The 16,348-nt window shown below is 48.9% G+C and overlaps 1 protein-coding gene and 1 long non-coding RNA gene across 2 annotated transcripts in view; one reads left to right on the top strand and one right to left on the bottom strand.

Moving 5' to 3' along the window:
• LOC121346519 (ligand of Numb protein X 2-like) overlaps nucleotides 1-16,113 on the top strand; it is a 29,082-nt gene extending 12,969 nt beyond the window's left edge. The window contains exons 3-10 of the mRNA XM_041424390.1: nucleotides 2,419-2,645; nucleotides 3,952-4,148; nucleotides 5,358-5,723; nucleotides 7,943-8,122; nucleotides 9,140-9,314; nucleotides 9,483-9,693; nucleotides 13,384-13,542; nucleotides 14,345-16,113. Of these exons, the coding sequence (XP_041280324.1) occupies nucleotides 2,419-2,645; nucleotides 3,952-4,148; nucleotides 5,358-5,723; nucleotides 7,943-8,122; nucleotides 9,140-9,314; nucleotides 9,483-9,693; nucleotides 13,384-13,542; nucleotides 14,345-14,480 (1,651 nt within the window). The 3' untranslated portion in view covers nucleotides 14,481-16,113. The remainder of the gene's footprint in view (nucleotides 1-2,418; nucleotides 2,646-3,951; nucleotides 4,149-5,357; nucleotides 5,724-7,942; nucleotides 8,123-9,139; nucleotides 9,315-9,482; nucleotides 9,694-13,383; nucleotides 13,543-14,344) is intronic.
• On the bottom strand, nucleotides 10-4,531 carry LOC121346520. The gene is made up of 3 exons (XR_005954090.1): nucleotides 4,397-4,531; nucleotides 1,729-1,837; nucleotides 10-1,302 (listed from the first exon to the last, which is right to left on the bottom strand). It is a non-coding gene; the product is annotated as an uncharacterized LOC121346520 (long non-coding RNA).
• Nucleotides 16,114-16,348: the final 235 nt, after the last annotated feature.

Raw genomic sequence — 16,348 nt, 5'->3', positions numbered from 1 at the left:
GCATTCCCCTTTCCATCCTGTTATTCCAGGGCTGCTGTGCTCTTATCAGAGCCATCCGTTCTCAGAGCAGCTTCCTAAACTGGGGCAAGGTGGGACACTAGAGAAGCCAGGGTGAGGCTGCAGAGGTGGGTGGGTGAGGACAGTGTAATTGTGTGTGTGCTCTGAGCTGCTCACCTTCAGCCTGTCTGCAGATGCTAAACCTGTCAAACACCCAGACATCTGTGGGTCCTGAACTGGGCCACCAGCTCTGGAGTTGTTGCAAACAAGCTTATTCTTGTTTCCCTTGTGCAGAGAAGAAAGGCACAAAGTCAAGGCTCTGAAAGCAAGGGATTGTGCAGTGCTGTTTAATTGGTCCAATTAAGATATGCAATACGTCTGTCTTTGATTCAAATAGTACAAGTCCCTCCAAGCTGCACATTATGCACTTGCTGAAACACCCACTTATAATTCCATTATCTTCTCTCATTCTTTTGCTGAGAAGGAGAAGCAAATTAAAATTGCTGTGTTTTTTCTGTCCCACTTGTGTAGAGGAAGGGAGACTTTTTGGTGCTTCCCTGCTGGTTGAGCTGTTGGCAGGCAGGACATTGTCACTTTAAAAGGAGCGCAGGTGACAGAGATCTTGCCATGGTGCTTGGAGAACCCTTGTTCCTACCTGGTTAATGATTTGCAGGGAGGGGAGCTAAGTGCAAGCCCTGCTGCAGGTGGAACAGACCTTGCTTGGTAGGGTGTATTTGTCAGCAATGGGAAATGCCACAGGCTTGTTTCATTCAGCTGTGTTGTAGTTTGTTGTGGCAATGACATATTTTAAAAATAAGCCAACCAGGGAACAGGTACACTTTGGATATCTTTGCAGCTCCAGCCAACTATGTACCCTTGTGATTTTCATTGTCTTCAGTCCCCATGAGCTGAGAGCTCGTGTTAGAGCCAGGGGAAAGGATGGAAGGTGCTTGGGTGCCCCTTTTCCATTCAGTGAAAGTTTATAATCTCCTTTTTCTTGAAGCAGCCCTTTGTCCTGGCTGCTCGGGCTGGGGCCACAGCTCACACCAGGGCTGGGCCTTCCTCTGCTCTGCAAATCTGCCTGGCTATCAGTAAACTCCTGTCACTCTGTAATCGCTCTAGCACAGGAGTTACACATAGGGGAGGGAGGGAGGGAGCCACCTCAAATGTTTACATTAGAGACCTGCCTGGAAACTGTATCATTCTCTTCTATATTCCACAGTTGTTTGTATCTTTCTTGGGGACAGACTATTCTAAGATTCGAGGCTCTTTCGCCTGGGCTGTGGGTGCAAGTGGATCATCAGACTGAAAAATAGGAAGGAAAAAAAAAACAGATAAGAAAATAGTACTGGGATTTGGGTGCTTTTTGTTTTAAGTGAGATTAACTGATAGGAGAAGATTTAAGGAAATAAGAAGCACATAGTAACTTATTTTCTTGGGGGATTTCCCTGCCTTTTGCAAATTGAATTTGTGTTTTGATATCTTAAGAGGGACATGTGCACAAGTGCATCATTCAGCTTCTGTCATTAAGTTCAGGGTTATTTTACTGCTTGGAGAATAAATGAATAGGGTTAAACCAGAGGAAGTAATACTGGGATGGGGCTTCTTTAGCCAGAGTGTAAATAGTTCAGTTTAATTTGAAAAGTGACTCTGATAAACACCCAATACTACTCATGTCTCTGAAAGTGGTGTTTTTGCATATATCACCTCCTCACCTTTTTTAATAAATACCTGTGATAAAAGAGCTGTTCTTCCTCACCCATTAGTGCTGAGACAGGCTGGGGATGTATCTGCATCCAGGGCACATTTTGTGTGTACAGTTATATCCCAGTTCTGGGACCTGTGGGGAGCAGTCACTAGGATTAGGAATTCAACTACTCCCATTCAGGTAGAGCCATCACCTGCATGGCCTGGGAGTGCACCAGGTCCAGGGACAGCTCTCATTCCACAACAGAAAATGCCCAATCCTCCCTTGCTGCTCTTGTGTGTTAAAACAAAGCCTAATTCAAAGCTGAGCTTGAAACTTGAGCCACTTTCTTTGTATCAAGGTACAGTTCATAGTGATCTCTACAACGTCAGAGCTCAGTATTTGCTTATATTTAAGGATTGTTTTCTTTATGGATTGTTTGCCAGGTGAATATTTAGCAAAGGAGACTCCTGTTTCTATTACATTCTTATTTTTCAAATAATTTGCTTAATAATTTCAAAAGTGGTGAAATAACAAGCCTGCACTTAAGCTGATACTTGTATAAGTAGAAGCTGAAGGTCAAATGAGAATCAGGTTTATCATCTGAGAAACCAGGACTGCACTGGTGAGATCTGGAACCAGCTTCTTCCCACAGGTTTGTCAGAGCTTTCCTGTGCTGGGTCACCTGCCCAGGCAGAGACAGTCACTGACAGTCCCTGCCAATCTCTCTCCAGGTGTCCTGGGTTTAAGAAATACAAATCTGAACTTCAGCGGAAGAGGAATCCCATTTCCAAAGGGAAGGAAGAGCCTCCTGCCAAGGGGGACACGAACACGCCCAAGGATCCAGAGCTCTCAAGTGGAGGCTCCTCACTTGTGGCAGAAAGCTCTGGAGCTGCTGTGGTGTCACTGGGGACTGCAGAGCCTGGACTGGTTAATCCAGCTTTTGAGGAGACTGAAGAAGGTGAGAGTTTGGCACAGAAGTGGAACTATGTATTTATCTTTTATGATATACAAATGAGGCAATTATCTCAGAAAATTCAATTTTTAAGTGTCCCCAGCACTGTCAGACATCCTTAATGCTACCCAGCCATTAGTAGTCATCAGAGGCATCCCTTCCTTCAGAAGGGGGATGCATTCATGTGCATCAGGGGTGGCAGAGTCTGCTCACAGGCACCAAATTGTACAAAACCATTTGGAGAAACTCTGGGAGACTGCAGTGAGCATTTGCAGTATTCTGTGGAGAAACAAAGGCAGTCCCTGTCAATGTGAACGTGGAGCACTTAAAGCCTTTGCAGAAGCCAGATAATTAGTAACTAGGAAGTGTTCCAGGTTCTTGTTAATCTTGTTAAGAAAGTTAAATATACAGTCAGTTTCCTGGAGTGGTCAGTACCTCCCTCCTGGTGTTTTTCTAGCATAAGTTAGGTTTTGATTAACAGGCAGCTCTGGAAGCCTTGCAGATCAAATCACCATCTCCACTTCAGTGTAGCAGCACTTGTCTCAGCTTGGTAGGAGGCAGCAGCATGGAAACCTCAGTGCCTTGTCTCAAAGTTAGGCTCAACTGGCAGCCCCTGTGCCTGGGACAGAGGTAACTCACAGGTCAGTTCAGTTCCCTGTTGGCTTTTTCCCAAAGCACACCTGGAGCAGGTTTTGCATCCCTGGTGTGACACCTGCCCTTCACCCTGCCAGGCACTGCTGGGCCTGCCTGAGTGTCCCCGTGCTGGGAGATCTCAGCCCACTTGCTAACAGCAACTTTCATCTTCAAAGTGCAGCATTGCTTCATCTCCAGTATGCTGTGAAACAGCCAAACATTCCTCCTGTTTTACAGGGGGGATGGGAAAAGGGGAGCAAAGGAAATTAGAGGAAGGAAGTTGCAGAGCAGTAATTATAGCTGGGTAGTCCCTTTCCCTCATGGGCATCATGGAAACTGGAATTTGCTATGTGCGTGCTTCTAGCAGGCCAGCTATCACAGGAGAAAAACAAATCCCTAAATATAGCCCAAGCATTCTGAATGCCTTTTAATAAACCCCAAGCAACAACAATAAAGAGTCTGAATTCACCAAAAGCTAGGAGAAAATGGGAAAAATTCTGGAGAAACTCTGAGGAAACAGAGGGGTTTTAAACTTTTTATGTGACCTTAGGTCTCCTGATAGGTGTTTTCCCTCCAGATGCTATATTGAAAACAACCTGCCAGGGCTTGAATCTTGGGGAGCTGTGTAAAGGAAAATACTGTTAATGTGTTGTTTTTTCTCTTCAATTTCCACAACCAGACCTTCCTCAGAGAACCAGTCTTGTGGCTGAAACTACCACCATCGAAATCCACCGGGAAGATCCAGAGGAAGAGCTGGGGATGAGGATAGTTGGGGGTAAGGACACCCCCCTAGGGAACATCGTTGTTCAGGAAGTGCTGCGGGACTCTGTGGTTGCTGCTGATGGAAGAATTGCTCCTGGAGACCACATCCTTGAGGTAGGGAAACCCCCCTGGTAGCCCCATTGCTTCCCTTGACTGGGGGAGGAGAGTGCCTGGAAAAACTGGGAAATCTCTGCAGCTGAGGGTTTTAGAGCACTGCTCAGACCTCTGTGTCAGCAGCATTGTGTGTCTGCTGGGGCTCAGGAACCCTTTTGGCATTCCTTCCAGTCAGACTCATATTTCTCTTGCATATTTGACAGCTTTTTGAAATGTAGGCTGTTTTGGATAAAGTAAAAGATTCCTACCTGATAAATTTCACACAGCAGCCCCATTTCTCTGCTCCAGTTAGGAAGTCTCATAATTGCTTGCTCCACTGTGTTGCTTAAGCTGCATATTCTCCATGGGCAGGTCCAGGGTGAGAGCTGCTGACTGGCAGTGAGTATCAGCTCCAAAATGTGAGTAAAAGCAGAGCTCCTGCCTGACCCACAGCCAGGGCACTGCCCACACCGGCAGGGCTGTGTGGCCCTGGGTGACTGAGGTGACACCTTGTACACATGGTGGCAGCTGTTAGCACCTCCAGCCATGGCTGCCCAATCATCTGCCAAGCCATAAATCCTCCTTGTCCCATGGGATTGGGCATCAGGAAGGGCTGGCATTCCCCACACTAGTGGCTGATGAGATCTCTGAGTTTGGTTTCTCAGGCAGACCAATGGAGTGACTCCTGTTTTACCCAGCTGGATTGTCCATGTCTCAGTCTCAGCAAGCAGGGCAGGTCCCACACTTAGGAGCTCTACTGACATCCTAAAAGACTGCACACAATCTTATGTGACAACAAGCAAAGCAAAACATTGCCTTCTCAGTCACCCTGGTAAAAGCATAATTAAGTGGATGATTCCAGAAACTTGTAGACTATGGACCACTCAAAAGTGGAGGTTTGGGTCTTCTCCACGGCTGTACTGAGTGCTGGAAATTAAGGAAAAGCAGATCTGCATTTACACGGCATGGAAGGGATGACTGAACATTTTAAGCTTGTTAGCTGTGTGGGTTGTCCTGTCTTGTCCCTGTCCTCAGTTATTCACCATTTACAGTCTAATTCCATCAGCTTTCTTCATTCTTTTTTAAAAAACTTTGCTCCCTGATGTGCATCAGAGTCAGAGATTGCACAGGGAGTTTTCCATCCTGCTCCAGCCTGGCCATGCCCCACACTGTGGACAGTGCCTAATTAATGTGGGCTCTGATTAGTGAGTGCTTTGTTTGTCTTTGTAGGTGAATGGCGTCAACATCAGCAGCGTGACTCACTGCCAGGCTGTCTCCTTCCTGCGCCACCCAGGCCCTGTTCTCCACCTCATGGTCCTGCAGGAGAAGGGCTTTTCCAACAGGACTGCACAGCAGGATTCCCCTTCCACAGCCCGGGAGGTGATCCACGTCACCTTGGTGAAGAGAGACCGATCGGAACCGCTGGGAATCAAACTGATCAGGAAGACTGACGAGGCAGGGATTTTCATCCTGGATCTCTTAGAGGGGGGCTTGGCAGCCAAGAATGGGAAGCTGAGCCGGAATGACAGAGTCCTTTCAATAAATGGTCAGGATTTGAGGCAAGGAACTCCTGAGGCTGCTGCCCAGATAATCCAGGTGAGTTCAGACATGGAGAGGCTGTGTGGAAATGGCTGTGAGTGGCTGGTGGCAGGGCCCCTGTTCTGAGCCAGGGCTAACAGAACACACCAGGACAAACTGCATTCCCCCAAATCTCTGTCATGGAAAGTGACTCCCCTCTGGATGTGTGGGAAGCACCACTTCCAAACGAAGATAAACACCAGGAGTGGGAGTCTGTGGTGAGTCAGCCCTGACAGGTCTGAGGGGAAGCAGTGGCTCATGGCACAGGAGTTCATCTGAGGAGATTGCAGCTCCTGTCTGGTGTTTGCAGCCTCTCAGCCTTGCACAGGGAATGTTGGGATGCACTGTGTGGATTCATGCAGCAGACAGGGAGGGATCAGGGCAGCCTCTTGTGCTTCCAACAGTCACACTGAAGGTGCTGGCTGGGAGATGGGATGGGCTGGCAGCACGGAACAGATCCCTTTGGGCTGATTTGAAGCCCTTTCTCCCCATTTCACCTGTATTTGTGTAGAGACTGGAAAACATGGAGCACTGCAGGCTAAAAGCATTCCAATGTACTGAATGGGTAGAAGAGGGGTGGTCTTTCCCTGTGGAATGTGCTCCTGTTGCAGCATGCCAGACGTTTTGGTGGAAGGAGTGGGCAAGGAATTTTAGTTAAAGGATTAAGGATTGCTGCATGTGCAGCAGACATCACACAGATCAGTTGAAATTCTTTATCTCCCCAGGCGAGTGCCTCCAGTTTGTGTTTTTATCTACAGATCCTGACACAATGCACCTCATCCCATTCTGTTTATATCCTAGAAAGGATGTGAGGTCAGCGGGAGGGAGAGCCAATTCTCTTCACAGTTATCAGAGGAGTGCAGTGCCATGGGAGAAAGAGCAGAGTTCCAGCACTGAGGTCCTTTTTCATGTTGTGCTTCCGTTCTGTGGCCTCTTGGAATCTGTTTGCATCCCACAAGTGCTGCTGCATTCCTGTTGCAATGTGCACACACAACTCCCCTATGAGGAACTCTTTTGATCTTTTGAATGGAACCAGCAACCAAAGTCTCAGAACCGGCTCCGTGAAGTTTGGGGGTTGAATCTCTTTGGAAGTGACATTTGTGTAAAACTGTGACAGTTTTCCCTTCCTCTGAGGGCTAATTGAAATCCTTGCTTAAATGTAACTTTAAAAATCCCTCTTCCAAGGCCAGGGAATTCACTCTGGCACCAGGGAAGCAGGGTCCTGTGGCAAGGAGTGAGAGCAGAAACTGCATTTCTGCCATGCAGGGCAGGAAACACCCCGAGTGAGCACGTGGGCCTTCCCCCAGTGAGTCCCTCACAAGAAGGCTCTGTCAGGTGATCTGAAGGAACAAACCCAGTGAGGGCAGCAGGAACAATGGGAGCACTTCCCCTGCAGCCCTGCCAAGGCCAGACAAGCAGCTGGTGAAGTGTTTAACCAGAGGTACCCTGGGGAAAAAATGGATGGGAGATGGTGAACAATAGATGAACAAAGCTGGGAGGGAAAGAGCTTTAACAACTTCCTGTGCAATAAAAGCATCCAGTGCTTGTCGTGGTCACTGTGTGTGGACCAGCCAGGGTTCAGGCTCTCTTCACTCTGTGGCACAACACAAGATGCTATTTTGGTTGTTTGTACCCAAGTGCAAGAATTAATCATCCCTTTCCACCTTCTTTTGTTTGGCATTTGTGGGGGAGGGAGGCACGAGTGAAGCCTGCCTCTGCTCCTGTTCCTTCTGACTCATGTTTGCTAATTCCCTTTTTCTTTTTCCAATCACATTCTCTGGCTCATCACAAAAGACTTTGCATCACATGAGGACCTGTTGGAGAACCTCTGTAGGAACTGATGCCAGCCCTTCTCTCTCCCCAAGGCAATGAGGGCTGTCCCTCATTTCTAACCTGTCACCTGTTCTTTTGAGTTTTTCTAAGCCTTCTGATGTTTACATTCTTGTAACGAACTTTCTCACAGACTTTATGTAAATAGTTAATTGTTTTGCATTCTTTTCTGGAGGAGGAGAAATTTGATGGACTGTTGGTTTGTCCAGTGTCATTGGAGAGGTGGCACTTTCACCCTCCAATCCACTGTCACTTTTGGAAATCTGTAAATGTTGGAGTCAGAATTAAACTGCCCTCTTTTTCACCTTGGAGAATCCAGTGTCCACGTCTTTCTAGTTCATGTCCTAGAGTGACACTAACCCATTTCTCTTGTCTTTTTAATTTCCACTCCTTGTTTCTGTGGGCAGACCACGGAATCCAGAGTGAACTTTGTGATCCTGAGGCAGTCTGGGCTACAGCTGGGGGAGCCAGGGGAGGATGGCAGCACCTCCAACAGCAGCAGCAGCAGCAGCAATGGGGGCAGCCCAGTGCACCATCGGAGACGACCAGACCAGAACCACTACAGGAGAAAATCCAACTACCAGAAGGTGGGGCTGGGAAATGAGGCCAAGGTGCTGCTTCTTCCTCGTTTAGCAAATGCATTGTGTTGTTCTGGGTTGGTGTTTTATCACAGAAGGCTGATCAGCAGCTCCATTTCTGCTTGGGCAAGTTTGGGGCTTTTGGTACTGAAGAAGCACTTTGTCATCTATAGGGAAACATAATTTTAAGGGAAAAAGATGACAAAATTTCTTCAGCGTAGATGCAGAGCTGGTGTTTAATCATTTGGTGTCTGGAAAGGGCAATAAGAAATTTGCCATCCATGAGACATTTTGGGATTTGCTTCTTGACACCCATCAAGCCCCGCACACTGAGGGTGTTGCAGTGGCACCCAGCTGAGCTGGTGTGGAGCCAGAGCCCTTTATGGTCCAGGAGAAGAATCCCCAGGTGGCCCCGTGGTGCTGCTGTGACTGCAGTGTCAGTGTGGAGCACAACAAACAGCAGGGGCAAGAGGACAACCCCAGAGTGCTGAACCCAGAGAGATAATCTGTGTGCAGCACTTCCAGCTGAGTGACAGACCTGCTGCAGCTGCTCAGTGGTGTGTTTCACTGTCCCTGGAGCTCAGGGAGTTGCTGTCCTGCCTGGCTGGCCTGTGGTTCCTGCATTTAAATCCCTGAGGAGCATTTACACCCTGTTGTACAGCCTGTGCTCTAATGTGTGCCTTCACTGCAACCTAAACGTTCAGTCAGGGAGGGTTTCACTGCTTGGCATGAGCAGCCTTGAGATGAGCTCATAGCTTGTTCCTCAGTGCAAAATGGCCCTCCTTGGAGGGAGCATCTCCCTGCAGCAAATGGATTTGGGATCATGAGGACAGCACTGACGTTCACTTTAGAAATGCTGCTCTGTATTCCCACCCACAGCAAGGACATGGGAAGCTGACTTTGCCCTCCAGCAACATTGCTGGAATGCTCTGGATGGAGGAGACAAATGTTGTTGTCTTCCAGGACTGGGCTTCTCCTGTTAAATGCATTAATGAAGCTGCATTTTGTGCTGCCATTGCTTTGTAGGATTTGCCTCAGGGATATGTAAGTCATGAGAAGACAGTTGCAATAAAAAAGGAGCCAAAGGAATCTTTGGGAATCACAATTGGAGGTGGAAGGGATAACAAAAACAAACTCCCTATCTATGTGACAAGTGTGCAGCCCATTGGATGCCTCTTCAGGGATGGCAGAATCAAGAGAGGTAAGGGAGGCTCTCAGACCCTTTATCCTTTAGGAACTGTGGGTATTTTCAATGGAAGCTGGACTTGGACACTGAGAGAGGCTGGGAACAGGGTTCCCATGACCCCTGAGGCTGAAATGGGCTCCACAGCCCAAGGTCTGTAATAATCCCATTTTATTTCATCAACAGGGGATGTACTTCTGAGCATAAATGGCATCGATTTGACTCATCTGAACTACTATGAAGCTGTCTCAGCTCTGAAATCCAATGCAGCTTCCCACTCAGTCACACTGAAAGCCTTGGAAATCGTCTCCCTGAACTCCCCAGAGCCACCCCTGGACATCAGGGAGCAGGGATTCAGCTGGTCTCCCCTCTGGATCACGTGGCTTGGATTGCCCAGGTATGTTTGTCAGGGACTGGAGAGCTGTTAATTTCAGGGTTGACTTTCACTCAAACACTAGAAATTAATTGCTTTGTTGATGAACTTGGAAGCATTCCTGGTATTCCCGTTTAGCTGAAAGGCAGTGGAAAGCCTCATTTGCCAATGAGATCATAGAATACATAAGGAAATTCCACTGTTTTTATGGAGTGACCCATCATTCCCACACTCCTGTTGGACAGTAACCATGCTTTGGAGGCCATGGAACCCCCTTTTTCAAAGAGAAATAGTCAGTGTTAGATACACTGACTGAAATCCCTCTGTGGCTCTTTCTGCATCCCCTAACACAAGCCAAGAGACACCTGGCCTGTCTGGGAGTTTCTAATCTGATCATCTCACTTAGGGGCAGACATTCTTTCAGTCTAACTCTTCTTGGCTGTTGGAACTGTGTCACCTTCAGCATGAAACAGAAATGATTCTTCACAGTTGAGTTTTCCTGCTGCCAAGCTTTACAGCACAGGTTTTAACCTGGTAAGTTCCAAGAGAAGCTTGAATTTCCCTCTCCTTCCTGGAGAGGTGAATCTTTGGCTCTCTCCCTTTAGGAGTTACACCAAAACACTGTGAAAAGCAGAGTCAGTTGCCATCCCAGCTGACTGCAGGAGCATCTGCAGGTGGGACATAAAGCCAAACCTGCTGTGGGAAGCTTGGATCATTTACAGCCTTGTTCATCAAAACACCTAAGAAGAACCACTCACAAAGCCTCTGTTGTGTTACTTAGCAGCCTGTAAATAAATGCTCAACAAACCAGCACAAGGAAAGGCAGCTTTTGTGTCTCCTGTACTTGGCCTGTGCTCAGCACCTCCTCCCATCTCCCTCTGCTCCCCAGGCACTGGCCGGGCTGCTCCAGGCAGGTCTGGTGTGAGCTGGCCCTGAGCTGCACCTGGAGAGCCCAAACTAGGGCACAAAGCCTCAGATGCTGCCCGGTGTTGTTCCCTGAGTGCTGCTGCAGTGAACCACAGCAAGGCAAAGCTTCTTTTCTTCCTTTCCCAATTTTTCTGGCTGACAGGTGACTTGCAGCTTCCCCAAGCTCTGCTGCAGGGACTGGAGTCTTCTCTGCTCCTGGATCTCCTGCCTTCATTTCAGCAGTGTCCTGACATCACCTGCATTTAATGCATTGCTGGAAATTCCTTTGCTGCTGGTATTGATGCTCCCCCTTCTTTTGACTCCTGAAGCAAGAAGTGATTCCAGATTCTTTTTACTCCAGCCTGAATTCAGGCCTTGGAATGTGTCTGCAGTTCTGGCTGTGAGGGTTGGTAGGAGGCACACAGCAAGGTTATTCCACTTTGGGATCTGGCAGAACCTTCCTCCTGTTTCCAGCACTGAAAGGGGCTGTAATTCCTGTGCTTCATCCCTGCTTTTCCCACCTGCTCCCAGTGAGATTTGGTGGCCGCTGGCTGGTCACGCACAGAACCCGTGTTTGTCACCTGGCCGCGTTCAGGCTGGCTCAGGGAGGTGCAGCTGCAGTGACATCCCAGTGCCATCACCTGCTGTGGTGTGGATCCCACTGCAGGGAGCTCCTGACCCACCCAAACTGGTTTCCTTTGCACAGGCCCAAACCCCCAGTGCTGCGGGGGAGTGTCCATTGCACTGTGGCCCTGACAGACCCCGTGTGCACCACACTGGCACAGAAAACCCCAGAAATGGGCCCAAGCTGGACCCAGCACCAGCTGTTCCACTGGGATCTGCTCCTTGTGGCTGCCCTGGCCGCACTGTGTGGATATGTCCTGCAGCATGAAAGCTCAAAGCTAATTCCGTGTGCAGTTTTGGGTTTGTTATCTTTTTTCCCCCCTCTTTTTTGTTCAGCTCTTTTCCCTCTTTTTTTTTTTTTTTCCCAGTTATTCCTCTGCTCCAGCAGAAATATCCTTTTAGAGAAAGGTATTTGTAGTTTGAACTCAGATTTGATGCTGAAAGGTCTGAGTTGAAACGAGTGCTCAGGGCTAGGGAAGTGAATTTGATCCTTGCAACACTTAAGCCCCCAGTGTTTCATTGGGGCCTTGATTCTTGTGCCTGTGATTTCTGTTTCTGTCAAACAGAAACTGTGATTTCTTCCTAGCATTGTGTTAAATCCACACCACTGACAGTATAAAATACCATCTCAAAAGCTGGTTTGGACTGGGCCCGTGTTCTAATACAACACACCCTGGATCCCAAAGGTACTAGAAACAAAAGTTTAGATTGATTATCTTTTTTCTCCAAAACCTTTGTTTCTTGAAAACAGTGCACCGTGTGGGTCATGGAGAAGTCTTAGGGGTGGAAAAGCAGTTTTCCTGCCTCCCTCTTCCCTGGGGTTTATCTGACTCCAGTCTGACTCTTCCCACAAGAACCATGTGGAGCTCCCAGTCCCGGCCCCTGCAGCTCCAGCAGGGACCAGGAACTGCCAGCTCAGCAGCGTGCTTGGCACCATAAAACCTGCACCTCGACCTTCCCTAAACTCCCCAATTCTTTTCCCACAGTCATTTTTGATTGTGGTAAATTAAAGTTTCTCTTCCTAGAACCCCTTTTTAATATGGAAAACGGATTCCTAGCGAACAGCCCTTTCCAGCTCCTGGAGAGGGTGCCTGATGTTTTTATTTATGTTCTGTGCTGACGTAGCCACTGTTGCTCTTGGGGCTATTCATTTGCAGAAGCTGCCACAGCCATGGCTCAGAGCTGTGTTTTTGCACTTGTGTGGTACCGGGGGAAGGAAACCATGGAGGAATCAGTGCGCTGAGCTGGGTCTCCTGGTGTTAATGTGTGAAAAACTCCTACAAAAGTAAATTACAGTTTGAAAGTAGATAATTGGATCTTTCTCCTGGTGAGAAGTTAACTGGGAAGGCTTTTGAAATCTGAAACTGCTCGGCAAACTGCTCAAGCAAAGCCCTTGAGGCAAAAACGTTTATTAGGAAAAGTTTAGCTGCTGGAAGAGCTCAGCGGGTGGTGATGAGCAGCAGTTTCACAGCTCCGGTGCCAGGATACAACCTGAGCTGGAGCCAGCCTGGAGCCAGGGCACAGGAGAGCTCCTGCCACACCCTCCGTGTCACCTGGAGGGGCTGTGTGCCACCAGCTCGGGCAGCGCTGCTGGCACTGCCAGCTCAGTGCCCAGGCTCCCTGAGGACACAGACTGCACTGGCTGCCATCCAGAAGCAGGGAGCTCTCTCCAAGGAGCCCAGTGTTGGAACTGGACATCCTGGATCCTACAGGAAAGCCGTTCCCTGCTCTGATCTGGCAGCTGCTGCACCTCACATTTGCTGCCAGTGATGCTGAAATCCTCCCTTGTGCCAGTGCAGTGCACAGAGGGGATAAAACCCCTCTGCTCTCATCGCCTGCATGGGTGTAGCTGCTGCTCGCTGGTAATTTGGGTTTGTCTCTGGTGCTGGGGGTGTTCATTAGCAGAATTCATGACGTTACTCCCAACATGAAGTTGGGATCTTGAAGATCCCAAACCCCTTTAGAGCCAGGTGATTTCCTCTTACCTCTTAAACTAATACTAAAAAAAAAATTCTAAAGGACTGGCATCATCCCATTGGAGAATTAACCCTCTGACACGCCTTGCAAAGGAGTGTCTCAAATCCTAAAAACCAGAAAATTAGGCTGTTCATAGCTGTGCTTTCCATGAGGGAAAACATAAATTCCTGCTCAATTTTCCTCATAACTTCTCTGTTTTTGACACAGCTACCTTCACTTCTGTCAAGATATTGTCCTTAGTAAAGGAAACCTGGAAAGTTGGGGCTTCAGCATCGTGGGAGGCTTTGAGGAAAGCAAAGGAAACCAACCCTTCTTCATCAAAACCATCGTGCCCGGGACTCCTGCATTCCGCGACAGGAAACTCAAGTAGGTGTGAGGTACCCGGGGAACCATCACCACCACCAGGGCTGGGGGATTTCCCACACCTTGACCTTTGGAAGGAGCTCAGCTCCGAGTTAATGACTCGGTCTTGCACTCGTTTGAAAGTTAATACTGTTGCCAGACTTGTAACAAACTAAGGCCTGCGTTAAGCAGTGTTTTGGTTTCTCCATAAAGGTGCGAGGAAAAGAAATTTACAGCCCTTTAAAACCTAACTGTGAAGGGTTTAATTGAGGCATTGGTAAAAGTAGAAGGGGGATGTTTGAGATGAATCTTGGAGGTTCCAGACTATAAAACCTCTTGGATTAGGAAAAGTATCCCAACACGAGCAACAAAAGCCCTCCTGTGCAGGAACTTTAACTCGAGCTTGGCTGAGGTGGTTGTTGGTGAGAGATCCCAGTGAGAGGAGCAGCACGGGGCTGCAGGACCCCACAGGCTTCTCTGGGAGGCTGGGCTGGCTCTTGGGCACCAAGGGCTGGGACACAGCTGGGTGCAGGGAGCTGGGCTTTGCTCCCAGAGCTGCAGTGGGAGCACTGGGCTCAGCTGGGCTCCTGTTGGAGTGCTGGCATGGGGCTGTGGGGGCTCAGCCCCTTGCAGCCCCAGAAGGGGCTGGGGGTGCCAGAGGGGCAGGTCCCTCCCACAGCTCTGCTGGTGGCAGTGACCTGGGCCAGCAGTGTTCTCCTCTTCCCTGCCCTCTGACTCAAGGGAGAAAGTCTTTCAAGGAGGAGTTGATGGTTTGGTGCAGGGTTAATAATGAAGCCAGTCCTGACTGGATCCTGTCTTTGGGCAGGTGTGGAGATGAAATCGTGGCAGTGAACGGAGTGCCAGCAATAGGAATGAGCAACTCGGAATTAATCCCAATGCTGAAGGAGCAGAGGAACAAAGTCACCCTGACCGTGGTGTCCTGGCCAGGGAGCCTGGTGTGACAGCTCCAACAAAGCCCCAGCACTTCCAGGTATCCAACAGCAGCTGGGCACCACCCAGCCACACCTGACAGGAAAACAGGGACTGCTCCACTCCTGCTCCCGTGCATTGCCATGGAAGACTCCTTGCTTCCTTTTTATGGAAAACATTTTACCAACAAATCTGGATGTTGAATTCAAAGTAAGGGTTAATCCAACAGTTGTTGGAGCTTCCCAGGCTCATTAAAGCTCCTTAGGATTGGCGGTGCACAGAAAGTTCCTCCCAGTGTTTCTCCACAACCTGCCCTGGAGGCTGCTGAGGCTTGCCTTGATTTTAGGGCTCTGCTTTCCACTGAGTATTTGAACAGGTTAAAACAGAGGCTTTTAGAAGCAGCTACCAGATCTGTAAGGATGGGGACCCAATTTAGGCATTTCTGTCTATCAGGATTTTCAGGAGCATTTTTAGGTGTCAGTAACCCAAGGGATGTGTTAAAACATGAAAAGCCCACGGTAAACTCAGAGCTGCTGGGGCAGCCTGGTGGAGCTGTGTTACCTGTATGAGGGTCCTGGCACAAATCCCAGTTTAGGATCCTCTCACTTCCACTGATTTATTGCAAAGGGACAATTTCAACAGCTCAAAGAACCACTCTCAAAGGCAGCAGCAAGAGGGGTTTCATTGAAATATGACACAAAATGTGACTTTACCAAAGGTCAGGGGCAAGGTTCACTTGCACACCAGTTTCCCTGGTTTTAGGATTGATAAAAGCAGCTTTTTGCCCAGAAGGAAGGTGAGGAAGGGAATGGGCTGGTGTCAGACACCCCTAGCCCAGCCCAATGCCTGTCTTATTTTTATGTTTCCAGTGATGAAGGGCAGAGTTCAGGCAGGGGCAGAAGCACCTGTACTCTCAGGCAGGTGAGATTTCTCCTGCAGTTCTCTTCATGTCCCTCTTGCAGCTGGAGCAAAATATCAACTTATGGGATCAGGGGAAGCTCAAAGGATCCTTGGCTGCAGGAAGAGTCACCTCCAGAAGGAGACTGTGCCCAGCCTGGCTTCAGTTCAAACCCACTGTGCACTTAAAATTCACAGTTAAAGAACTGAAGCCCAGGCAGGGTGCTTTGACCTCTGACACTGTGAAAGTTCCTACTTGCAAACTCCACCTGAAGCAATTCCCTTTTTTAGCAGCAGTGGAGATGATGGGTTTTTCTCAAAGCAGGTTGCACTGAGAGATCTTTCCTCCTGTGCTGCCTCTGCTGCACCTTTTGCAGGACCAGTTTTGTAAGAATCCAAGGAGTCTGTCCCCTGTGCCAATGCTGCCTAGAATGAATGTTTAATTGCTTGTAGCAGCCCTGCAGGAAAGAGCCCAGGCCTGGCTGAAGCTTCTCCTGGGCTGGCAATTTGTCATGTGCTGTCCCTGGGCCTTGTTTACACACAGTGACTTCACTTCCTGCGCTGGGAGCTGCAGCAGGGACAGCAGGGCCTGTCCCAGAGCCCAGGACACGGCAGGAACCTCAGCTCCATCCTCCCAGCAGCCCTGGCTGGGCTCAGCAACACCTCTGGGGACTCTGGCAGCACAGCTGGGGCTACCTGGGCTCCAGGGCTGCTTTCCTCTTGTCCTACTGGGCAATGCTGAGAGCAAAATAATCCACAAAGAAAACTCGACACAAAAACATGAAGCAATTTTTTATCTCTTTCCAATCAATGTGCAGAATCTGTGCCTGGAACAGTAAATACTGATGTGGACAGAGAGAGGGTGATTCCCAGTGCCTGCCCCAAACGTGGGGAAAGGGCAGGAGGGAAGAGCTGTGCCTCTGCTGGGCTGGCAGTGAACAGAGGAGGCTGCAGAACCATTTTGACTCCATCTCCTTTCAAGGTGCCTTCAACTTCACCAAAC

The sequence above is a fragment of the Onychostruthus taczanowskii genome, unplaced genomic scaffold (assembly GCF_017590055.1).
Source record: "Onychostruthus taczanowskii isolate IOZ18803 unplaced genomic scaffold, ASM1759005v1 scaffold81, whole genome shotgun sequence".
Taxonomy (NCBI): domain Eukaryota; kingdom Metazoa; phylum Chordata; class Aves; order Passeriformes; family Passeridae; genus Onychostruthus; species Onychostruthus taczanowskii.
The sequence above is the reverse complement of the archived record's forward strand: the minus strand, read 5'-3'. Positions and strand labels throughout refer to the sequence as shown.